We start from the raw sequence: 12,842 nt of genomic DNA on the forward strand, positions 1-12,842 counted from the left end.
CTATCTCACACCTTGACATAGGACTTCCCAGCTTTTCCAATTTCTAGAGCATCCATCTATCCTTCTGCCACATACTTATTTGGCTTTTGATTGATTCCGCTCCCATTTTAACATACCAGTCTCTATTACTTTCACATTAGAATATTTATCACAGCTGACAAGTAAAACTGCAAGTAGAGAAAGAAAGCTCTGTTTGTATAAGCAATTTTATGCTATGTTATTGGTATGATGACAGTGTATTGTAAATTACTTATGAAATCTTAAGCAACAGACTTGTTGTATATTATTCACTGTTTTAAAACAACCTGAAAGAAGATGCAAGTTATTTTGAAAAACAATGGGAGACAAAAGATCCATTGAAAATCAGGATAATCTTAAGCACAGCAACATATGTTCACAGCATCTTCCTGTGTGTTACTAGAACACCTTACTACTTTTCAGAATCACCATAGATGTAACTGATTATATGTTACATGCATTATGTACCATGCATACTTTTCAATTGTGAAAAAAGTTACAGTTACAGACAACATCATGGTATACCTTGTCATCAGGCAGCACATGCCAGATGGATACAGTCTTCTCCTCAGCTTCACTGTTGATAGAGAGATATGAGGGCTGATAGATTTTGGTTGGTTCTAATATTAAAACCTGGTAGAAAAAAATATTTTTAATAGTTAGTGCAAAATCTGCGGAACTTCAAAAAGTACTGAAATCTGTTAGAACTATTACTGTAGTCATACCATAGCAAGAAAAACAGGGGAAACAATGAAAGGCAAAATTTTAGGTACAGGGCTAGTTTAGTATGGCTGACAGTAATTTAAGACTACAAAAAAGCCAATTTTACTTTAGTTTTTTTATATAAGGCTACTATGAGTCAATTTTGCAAACTACTTTTTTGAAAACTATCAGGTTTTGAAAATCTTTCTGTCACAACGCATTCTCTTGCAATGCCACTCTAGAATGTCCATCTCCTATGTGGAGAAGATTCATGGTACACCTTTATCATCTTTTGGCAGAAGCATATTTGGCTAAATTAGAGAAACACATTAACCTAAACTGAACTGCTTTTAATTTAGACCACCATGAACTGTAGCCACCAGATCAAAAGATTTTCTCAAAAGCAACAAGCACCTCTGCAAATCCCCTAAGACCCAAGAAAACAACCGCTTACTGGAAATCGAACTACAGTCACATCTGTCTTTGTGGCTTCAACAAGGAAGTCCATCCAGAAATCGACAAGTTCCTGTGTGGCTGTATGTTGCTCTGGAGTCAGTTTCTTAAAATGCTGATATATCAAAATAGTCTCTACAATAGACTTCAGGTACCTGTGATCATCCAAACATACACAGACAGTAAATTTAATACAGTTTGTAAATAAACACACCAAGGTTGCCAGTAACAGTTTGCTTCTCTAGGACTGCTTTTCATAGTAGCAATTCCCAATTAGAATTGGAAACATAGGTGCTAGTCAACTCAAATATAAATGACACTCCTTCCCGCACATATTCCTAATACCACATATTGTCTCCTATCACACTTCATGATATAGCTAAATCCTCTACCTAAGTGAGCCCATGTCCAATTTGTTTCAGTAGTGACCTACCTCAAATAAAAATTCAAGTGAAAAGTCCAGTAGTTTAACTTTCTACAGTATTCTGTCTTCTATATTGCGTCTGCATTGACAATTATTTTACACAGATTTCTAAAACACGATGCTTCTGGAATTGATTATCCTATAAAGGTGACAACAGCTATGCTAAGTAGTTTTTTGGCATTGTTAGGGAAGGACAACAGCAGTGCTGAATGTCTCCCCTAAATGCAGCTCTCTGCTGTTCTGCTTTCTGGTGCTGACTTATGGGGCTCCTTCATAACATTGCTTTTTCTTAGCATTTTAGAAAAAAAAGGTTGTACACATAATCTCATGCAATCTTTATGAATACTACAGCAATGAGATATACAGGCTAAAAGAGGATTTATCACAGCTATCACTTTATCAACATTAGGCTATTCATGGAAGCTTTTGTTTTCAAGCTCATGACAAGAAGATATAATGTAAACTCAGAGGGTCTTTTTTGAATACTTCTATAGTTGTGCAATTTCCAATCATCCTTCTTAGGCCATGAAGATATCCAGCTTAAAGTATTGTATTTACTCCCATTTGCACCAAGTGAGCCCTGCTATAAAGCAGGCAACAGACTGGGAAAGAATTGCTCACAGGAGAAATTCTTCCTGAAGCACAAATGAGTGTGCTGTATTTTCAGAGTTTAATCCACAGACTTAAAACCCAAAGGCACTGGGGTACATAAAATCCTGACAACCAGGCATTCATAAAGTCCAGAAAATTCTACCAAGAGACTTCCAGAGAGTGCTATCCAGGCTGTCAGGAAAATATACACATAGTAAAAATGGAAAACCTTGCAAATAAATACACTGTGAATAGCATTTATGAAACATTTTGTTAGAAAATTAGAGTTCCTAATTTTGACAGTTTCCTGTGTTATGTCAGTGCAGAAGTTGAGCATTTCCATATTTTAGCACATATACATACACTCCCCTCTGATAAGCTTCTGGAACCTTTATAAATTGACAAGAATACACAGGCTGCGACATACGCATTCTTTCAATCGGCAGCATGACAACTTTTTCAGTCAGAAAAGAGTCTTGGTTCTCCCCAGCTAACAGGATTCCAGTCCTTAATGAGTAGTGACTGGTCCTTAATTGCTGCCTACATCCAAAGTGGAACAGGTATTGAGAACCTGCTGTCAGAGCACACATCTCTTGGCCTTAGCATAACAAACGTTGAGTCTACAGGGTTGTCTTTAACCCCAGATTTATAACCTTTCTGTTAATTGGACTTTAATCTGCAGTCTTCTCAATTGTAACAAGACACAGCTTACACCACACGGCTCATTTGTGTTCAATTCCTAAAACAACTGGTATGTACCGTATCCATCACAGTATTTAAAGGTATAACCAGGCCTCTCTAGCAAAGCTGTCTACATTCCCCAAAGCTTTCGGGTAGTTATGACTGAACTCTCAAGCCACTAACACTTTTCTTCAGCAACGCAATGCAGCTGCTGATGTATGGTGCCTAGAACCAACTCCTCCTTTCCTTTTGCCCTCAGAAGAGCTTGGAGTCAATGGTGAATCTGCCCTTCTCAGACATCAAATTAAAGACCCATATCAGATCTATCCCTGAATAAGGGCAAAAGAGGAAGAGAGTCCCTTGTCTGGGCAAAAGTACAGTGAAACAATGCACAGACAGCAAAATCTGTTAAAAAAACCCAAAACAAATCTCCTGTCAGCTAAATACAGTGCTGAATGTGAAAGCTGAAGGAATCCAATTAATACATAGCAATGTACATGGCCTTGTTTATCACCTTACCATGCTGGTGCCTTTAGTTTAAACAGCTTTTCTGAAGCCTGGATCACTCTTATATGATCATTAGCCAACATACTGGCCCCCAAGAAAGATCCCACTTCCCAATAGCTTTGCAGTTTCTCCAAGCTCCCCTTTTTACCAAGCAGGCTGCTGATCTTTACTCCTGTAGTAAAGAGAATAATAGGTCACAAGATTTTGTATTAATGCAGTTTTAAAAGAACCATTTCCCTGATTTGAAATCTATTAATTGCTTAAATTACTATAACCTCTCCATTTTGATAAAGTAAACGGAAATCATACTTACCGGTTAATGCTATATACCTTCCAAACACCCTAAGTGGTAGCAGACTTTTTTTTCCCCTCCCCCTCTTCCTAAAGGCTTCTCAAGAAAGTAACTTTAAGACATCACTGTCAGGACAAGGCGACAGTCAGATTACTTATGTTCTTGCATGGACCTCATCTGTAAAGGTAAATTGGGGCCTTAGGCTACACAACATAGCTGCAAAAACTTAACAGATGCTGAATAAGGCACCTATTATGTTTTTTTCTGCTTTGTGTTTTTGACTTACAAGCCCCAAGCCCCAAACTTACCTTTATAGACAAGGTCCCATGCAGAAGGAACAGATGATCCACTGAGCTTCTTCCAGCAGTGATGTTCTTTTAATTGCCGCAAGTCCTACCCCAATGAAAGACATCTATTAATATTCATAAGTCCCTTAGCAACTCAAAGACTATGGAGAGCCTCAGGTTTTATTTTGACTTGCTAAGTTTGCCGAGAACTACAGGCTCCCCTGTGGTCTTCAGGATGATTTTTAGTTCATATGAGTTGCTACATATAGCTAACATGAGACATGCTATACCTTCCCCTGCAAATAAACCAATTTGCAGCTTACAGAACAAGCCTCTTCACCACCATAGTCTTTTATTCACTTTTCCCACACTACTCCACTCTGACAGTTTCCCTCTCACATCACCTTCCATTGGCCTTGATATTCAGGCTGAGTATTCACAAGAAATTTCAATGCTGATCTTGATTTTTTCCCTAACCTTCCTTGAGTAGGTAGCAGACTAAACTTCATGGTGGAAGTAGCAGTAAATACCATCAAAATGGGTATCATTACAATATATAATTTCAGTCTAGAAAGTTTATCTTGTTTTATCACATTGTTCACATTTTTATGTTATCAACGTCAAGATAATAAATGGTTTTGAAATGTGAAATTGTATTCAAGTGGCCTACAGCTTATTTTACATCTGTATTTCACACTTTGTGCTCTCTTGCTAACAATAAATTGTCATGCTTGAGTAACATTCAGAACAAAATAGTTCTTTAATCATAAAAATATTATTTTTTTGCTCTTGGGAAGTAAGTTTTAGTTATTCCTGAAGAGAAAAACAACACCATAGATGATACAAAATATCTCTGATCTGTCTCAGACACGATGCAACATACATCATCTCCATCAGCTACACAAGGTACAGTGGTGACCCTCGCTATGTAGACCAGCTCTGCAAGGCTTTAAGCCAGGGTGCTATATACATTCACACTGTCAAAGAGACCACTTGAGAATGTACACCCACACTAGTCAGTGTAGGAGAGGAAGGGGGAATTTGTGTTAAATGTGTTCAACTTCAGTTGGGTTCTAGAAACCAAAATCTGAATGCTATCCACAAAACACGGTAAATGGAAAAAATTAATCTCTCCCAGGATCCTACAGTAACGCTCCTCAGCAATACCCTCAAAGGCCCCAGGACTCTGCTAGAATGTCTATAACATTTGCATGCACATGATAGCAACGCACAAGAACAGACAGACACCTACTAATTTCCGCAGGCTTTGAATGTGACCTCACCACAAGGGAAGTAAGAAGCTAGTATCAGAGGGATATGTTGATCATTTCATATGGATATACCTTTGCTGGAAGGAAGGGGAGGAATTCAGCTGTGCACAGGGCCTTGGCTAAGTACTGGGTGATGGTACGCACGTTGCAGTGACCACTGACAAGCTATCACAAGCTCTCTGCCACAGTGAACAGCAGCACTGCTTTCTGGTTCACAGGCTTACATGTTCTGCTATGCTTCACTGCACCTGCAGGAACCCACCCATCACAACCCTTAGTGCTCCGGACATGGGAACAGAGCTAAAGCAAGGTACAAACAGTGTGCTTCTGATGAAAAGTACAACTCACATGGGGAGGGACCGGAATTACTTGCATGGCAGGGAGAAGTGTTTGTCAGCAGGGTAAGACTGGTGACAGCAATGACTTTGAGTCCCAGATCAATACCAGGGAGCTATAGGAAAATAGTGGGAGAAAGGATGGATGTCTAGCAGCAATGTTACTTGATGACACCAAGTTTTCAAATCATTACTGTTATGTAGTCTGGATAAACTGGAAGTTTTACCCCAGTATTCTGTGAAGCAGATCCTATTACCTTAGAGAAGACAACATCACCCTCTCATCAAGCTCTTCTGAGAAAGATGAGGTACTTGGTGCTAAAACTCACACTAGTTTGCTGACCTTCCACTACCAAGCTTATCTACAGTTACTTATCCTTGAAAGGCAAGTTGGAAAAATGCAGTTGCTACGTGACAGCATTAGCAATAGGTTCAAAAGACTGTAACTCTAATTTAATAGAGGTAGTGTGGTGGATTATTTTGTTTTCCAGTGGGTTTGGTCTTTTTTTGGGGGGTAGTAGAACAAAAAAACCTTTCTATGGAAACATGCAAAGTGAACTTTCCTGAATTTAATTCTGAGTTCATGGTCTTCTTGTATAATTTATCTTTTATTAGTTTATTTTCATTTCACCACCTTTAAATTTTTTTGAGAGTATAAGAAAATCCAGGCAGAATCAAGACATTCTTTCTTTCCATGATAAACTTGGGGGGAGAAAAAAAAGCAACAGATGAATTCCAGAACAGTTTATGAAAAATATTTTGGCCTTTAAAATAAATGAGCCAAAATAGAGGAACTATTAATACCAGAAAAGCCATTGTTTTTATAACGCCAAGAACATACCCACAGCTTGTGACGAAAACAAGATACAGTAAGTAGATACTACCAGTTAAATATTACTATGAAGGTTTTATAAATAAACTGCTTTCCTTGCTCAAATATTGACGGAACAATTCATATTACAGGATCCTGTGTGTGTGAAAGTTGCATAGCTTGCAGAGACCACTGCAGTTCTCTTCTGGGCTCAAAGTTCTGCAACTTTGTAGGGTTAAGAAAGCAATACCACTAGAAAATAGACAGAGGGTTTTCATTAATAATTCACGTGGTCATTTACTTATGAGCTATTATCTGACAAGTAGAGGTAGGAAATTTTAGAAGGCAAATTTTCTGATCTGATGCAGATTGGTAAAAATTCTTTTGGATAATGGATAATTCTCATTTTTACTGGATTTTTACAACATTGCCAATGTAATCAGATATGCTGCTTCTAATTACAGCCTCATGTACCCTCTGAAGAGCTGTCAGTGACCATATTCTTCCTTAACCTTTCCCAGCCTATCAATATAATTTCCATATAACCCAGACTGAACTTAGCTGGTTTGTTCTTGCTTCTCTCCAGATCTCCCACAAGAAGACAGACTTTCTCTAACTTCTATATGCTACAGATAATGCTGTGGGTGGACACCTGGCAAATCTAACTAATGCTAACAAACGGTCTTGTACACACAGATTACACAAGAGTTGACATCAAAAGAATTACACCCAGATAAGGGATTCTTGGGACAGGAAAAGAAAATCAAAACATTTTCATATACAACCTGTGATGTTGCCTGGTTTTGTTTAAAACATTAACTTTAGCCCAAGACAAAGAAAATACTAAATTTTTTTCAGAATCTAGCACAACTCAAGCCACCTGACAAATCTTGTTGCACAAAGACAAATGTAAGGTTTTGCACTTGGGACAACATAAATAATTCAGGACTGCAGCACAGGCTGGGATCTACCCAACTGGGGAGCAGTTCTGTGAAAAGGGGTCTGGGGGTCCGGAAGAACAACGAGCTCAATATGAGTAAACAGTGTGCTACTTCAGCAAAGAAAGCCAGCACAGTGTTGGGATGTATCAACAAGGGCATCACCAACAGAGATAAGCCATTATCCCACTCTATTCAGTGCTTGTCAGGCCACACCTGGAACAGGCCACTGTGTTCAGTTTTGGTCCCTGCTATACAAAAAAGATGTGGACAGGCTGGAGAGAGAAGGGTCACAAAGATGATCAAAGGACTGGGAAGCTTGCCTTATGAGCAAAGGCTGAGAGAGCTCGGTTTGTTCAGCCTTGAGAAGACAAGGCTTAGGGGAGACCCTATCACCGTATTTCAGTGTTTAAAGGGTCACTACAAAGATGGAGACTCCCTTTTTACAAGGAGTCTCATGAAAAAGATGAGGGGTAATGGGTACAAGTTACTCCTGGGGAGATTCCAATTGGACACAAGATGAAAATTTTTAACAACTTGAAGAATCAGCCATTGGAATAATCTCCCCAGGGAAGCGGTGGATTTGCTCACATTGGACACTTCTAAGGTTCTGCTGGATAGGATGCTGGATGATCCTGTCTAGACTGTGCTTTTGTAAAGAAAGTTTGCACCAGATGATCCTTGAGGTATCTTTCAACCTGGCATTTCATGATTCTATGGACAAGAAATAAATGACCAATGACACACACAGGGTCTATACTACAAATGTATTTGAAAGACATGTGTTTCAAAGTAGCTGAGTCAGTCTGAAGCCTAAAGTATTTTGACATTATTTCCCATAACAAAAAAGAAAGATAGACACTACTAAATAACAGGAGGGGTTGCTGTATCAAGGGTTTCCAGGAGACACCAATTAAATGTTTCCATAAGACAGGCAAACAAAAAAGAAAACCATCTAAGGGACAGGATATATCTCCACTAAATAATTCATCACCTGTGGTTAAAACCTTATATAATAAAGAACATTATTTTCTGTCATGCTCTCCATATAGACAATAGGGAAAACAACACTGGACAAACGCACAAGAAAATGAAATCAAACATTTGATCCCTACAAATAACATCTAGATTTCATCAGTACAATTAATTTGTACAAATCTAGTTGGCTGTAGCCTGTATGTAATTGAGACGTTTCTTTAAAATGGAAGGATTCAAATTAAACCACACAAAAAATATAGCCCAGTTCCATTAAACTATCTCATTTAAAGTTAGGCCAGCTAAATGAATATTTGCAAATGCTATGCAGAATGCAGAACATATATTTTTACCTCCTACCCTAGCACAAGAATTCCAGTTTCAGTGTAGAATACAAAAATATTCTATGTGAACCAAAAAGCAAAATCTCACCCACTCACAAAATGGCAAACAGTAGCTGGGGCAACTCTATGCAGCCTAACACATCCAAATTAATACCTTCACTCACACCTGAGAATTTAAATCTCATTTCCATTATTTATGTGAAAGTAATCATCTCACTCTGACCTTCACACTCAAAAAAACTTCTCTGTCTGTAAAATTACTTCCAGACATACAATGCACACCTAATTTCTGAACTAGAGCAGTGGCTGATAACAGATACATTTTGTGGAGTAAAGACCATTGTTTCTTTTTCACTTGACAACCTCCTCAGGAGACACACAGATTAAAAAGACTTTACAGTAAATCAAGAGTTATACACATTGACAGAGAAGAAGAATACCATCTGCAGTGCATATTACAATATTCAGTGCTTTCTTCAAAACCTTCCTTGAATGTATTACTGACTAATCTTGACTTTTCACTCTCCTCAAATCCAGAAAATCACAAACAAAATGGACATCTTAATTCTTCCCTCCTAAATAAGAAACTTTTCATGACAAGACATTGAACTAGTTTCCCTGGGGAAGTGAATGCCCTATTGTTGGAAGTGTCCAAGGTGAGGATGAACAACCTGGTCTAGTGAAAGACATCTCTGCCCACAGCAGGAGGTTGGACTAGATGGTCTTTAAAAGGTCCCTCCCAAAAGCAAACCACTGTGATTCTATGATTCTATGAATACAGGCATTCAGAAACCTCCAAGAATGTATCAGAAGAGAAATGTCCCCCCAACAACAAGCTCAAGTCAAATGCATTTTCCTCATTCTTAGGATGGAACTTTTTGTCCATGTTCCCTACAGTTCTACAGTGGGGTTTTTTTGTTTGTTTTAAAGAGGGCTAGCTGGAATTGGATTCCTCCTTTGGGTGTTCCTGTTTCACACAAACACTATGCCATTACAAAGAAGCTTAGTTTTCACTAAGCTCTGGTAGCCAGTTAAGACCTTGAAACTGGATCCAGATCTTTATGACAGCACTCACCTGCAATCAGGTGGGATCAGTAGTGGTGCAAGAAACCAACTTAAATATTCACATGCTCTCTATCAAAGCTTTCATTTACAACCATCAGATTTTTCCCCTAAAACAGCAGCTGGTGGTGTACTTTTGCTAGACTGTGATTTCATGGTGAATTTGCAAGTTATAATTACCAACTTTCCGCAGCTCAAAAGAAGTATCAAAGCAATGTCCAGCTGCCAGGAGAAGTACTGCATAATTAATTCCTGATGGTAATGTTGGCTCTGACTCAAATGCCTTCTTGAACCTAGAAAAAACAAATATACAAGTTTACTTTCTAGATAATGCAATCTAGTATGGGCATCATTACTGTTTTAGGTACTTTAAGAGCTTATCTTCTGTTTACACAGCAAGAATCCATGGAAGAAAAAATATTTTACTGTTTTCCACACATTCTTTGTGGTTATTTTTAGGATTCTGTTATTTATACATCCTCCTCCCACTTCCTTTCCCCTCACGCAACAAGAACAGACGCTGCTCGTTCATCCCAGTAATGTTACATATCTTACTTTATTTTCTTTACATAAAATAATACTATCAGTTTGTAATAGGTCAGACCTGTTTCACACTTACATTTATTAATAAGCTCATTAATTTATTCTTAAATATATGAATTTTCATTGACTTGAAACCTAGATTCTACTGTGGATCTGCTACAGTGACACACAGGCATACCAAAATGCACAAGCAGAAAAGCAAGGGATGTAAGAATATATCTCACATTTAGCTACAATTACAGCTACTCCAAATTTTATTCTTTATTGGGTGTCTTATTGACATTGTCCTTATGAATCTATTCACAAAAAAAAGCACTATACCTGACTTTATTCTCCTCAAGAGGAAGTGAGCAATCAAGAAAAATGGCAGTGGTATTCCCCTAGCCTCAATCTTGCCTTAAAAGAAGTGGAAAGGGCTTCACACAAACAGCACACACTATCCTCGTACTAGCAATGTAAGTAGTTGTGACAACAGCAACAGCAGATCTATAGTGCTTTAAACTTATACTTCTTTGGTTGCATATATATATATATATACATATATATATATATATACACACACATTTTCATGCCTCTGTAAGGAGGAGGCAAACAAGTGGAGTTTAAAATTTCTTTCAAAAGGATGGAAAAAATACAGACAAACAAATGAAATACATAATAAAATTAAGCGGGTTGTGAGATTAATATATAAGGAAGGAAAGAAAAATAATCTATACAAAACCTAAAGATTTGGCTTATAGACCACACTTTGACATGTAAGCAAAGCTAAGGCATTTTAATCCTAGTAGACCAAAAATCTGGCTGATTTTTAATTTGTTTGTTTGTTGTTTTTTCTGCTCAAGTGATTCAGGACTTTGCATTCTTTAACATAAGCTCTGCTTTTGAAAACTGTAAGACGGGCTCCTCTTCAATCTGCTACATATACACACTTTTCATACCTCAATTGCCCACCTCCAAAGAACTTAATCATTAGACAAGAGTCTAGTCCTCTAAAAAAAACCAAGATGAGCAGAGAGGACTAAATTCTTTCAACATCTGCCATCCTCTTGTACTGTGAATTACAACAAAATGAGGAAGAAAACAGATAAAAAGTATTCTTGCTCACTTAAAAAAGCCCCAACCAACCCACAACAAAAAAGTGAACCCCCCAAAACAACCCCTGCCAACCTAACAGGACAACATTCTCATGGATTCTAAGTATATACACCTGACAGTATATACACCATTGACTGGCATTACCTGTTTGGAGACATAGTACATAGTGATATTGGGAACTGTACTACCTTTTTTGCCCTAGAGATCTTTCATGCTGTAATCATCATACAATAAGGAGAGAGGAAAGATTGACATGAGAAGAAAAAGTCTTGAAAATTAATATTTTTGTTCCAATACAAGAAAGATTGTACTTTTGGAAAAATGTTACAGTTGCTGACATTTGGGAAAATGTTGCAGTGCAGACACTGAATTAGGGAGGTAGCAGTGAAAAGATGTGAATAAATTCTTGGTAGCTTTGGTAAATCTGATTCACACTGTCAGTGTCCAACAAGAAAGTGACAGTTAATAATTAATCTTTCATCTATTCTCTCGTATTTATATGAAAGATGTCTTTTATTCTGCTTTTTAATTGTCAGAAAAGTACACTGCTTTTTCTTTTTTTTGTGAATAGACTAAAGTACCTTGACGTCGCTAGTTGTTGCAAGACCAGTGCTTTGGTTCTGCTGCCAAATTCTCATTATCTTTGCAATTCATTATAGTTCTCTTACATCCTCATTTCTCTAAGACTGAGATAATAACCTCTATCTCAACATAAAGTAACACTACCATGGAGGCATTGTTCCTACATATACCTTCTCCTGTTGTGGCCTGCTGTAGCACTAGGGTAGGTCTGTTCCTTTCTAAGAGCTTTCCACTGAGCTATGAGTCAACCTTTCAACCATGTCAAGCCTGCTGTATGACTAACACAAGAAATTTAAATCAACATTCAGCAAAAAGTACAAACCAAAAGCAACTGGACCATCCAGTATAGCTTCCAGCTAACTCCAACTTGACTCACAGAGATCACACTGTTCTATGGCAGCAGGCACACACAGTGTTTTGCATTGTCTTACTTGCCAGAGACTTCAGGGGTTATTTAGGGGCTGGTTGGCCAGCACCCTACCCTGTAGCAGGAGCTGTCAGCCTCTATCCTTTCCTAAACTGGAATGCCTGACTGCAATCACTTCCCATCATCAGATCTATGATTACCACGATGTATCTATTCAAAGTGTGTTACAACAATAATAAGAAATTACCACTGTTTTACATATAATAATTTTTAGTTCAATTATGTTTGAAAAATCTCAAAATTTATCTATTCATGAAGCACTATGAACAAGGAAAAAGCAAGATGCACAATAGCAGAAGTAATTAATATTTCTTTTATTTAGCCTTTAATAATGCCTAATATTTATACACAGAACTACAGTTTTCTTTTTATATTTGTTCATCACATTAGCAAAATATAATTTTTAAGAAAGACCCCTGAAAGTTTGGTATGGGTTTGCCTTAGAGGAAATGAAACTTTTCTTTAACTCAAAACACAAAGGGAGGGACAACAACAATATGCTGC

At 37.7% G+C, this 12,842-nt stretch overlaps 1 protein-coding gene across 1 annotated transcript in view; it reads right to left on the reverse strand.

Annotated features, from left to right (window-relative positions):
* Positions 1-12,842, reverse strand: part of MAP3K5 (mitogen-activated protein kinase kinase kinase 5) — a 104,962-nt gene that overhangs the window by 41,061 nt on the left and 51,059 nt on the right. Inside the window, exons 8-11 of the mRNA XM_027633853.1 lie at positions 9,872-9,984; positions 3,389-3,548; positions 1,175-1,328; positions 544-651 (exon numbers count right to left, since the gene is read on the reverse strand). Of these exons, the coding sequence (XP_027489654.1) occupies positions 544-651; positions 1,175-1,328; positions 3,389-3,548; positions 9,872-9,984 (535 nt within the window). The remainder of the gene's footprint in view (positions 1-543; positions 652-1,174; positions 1,329-3,388; positions 3,549-9,871; positions 9,985-12,842) is intronic.

This window comes from Corapipo altera, unplaced genomic scaffold (assembly GCF_003945725.1).
Source record: "Corapipo altera isolate COAL_440 unplaced genomic scaffold, ASM394572v1 2b, whole genome shotgun sequence".
Taxonomy (NCBI): Eukaryota; Metazoa; Chordata; class Aves; order Passeriformes; family Pipridae; genus Corapipo; species Corapipo altera.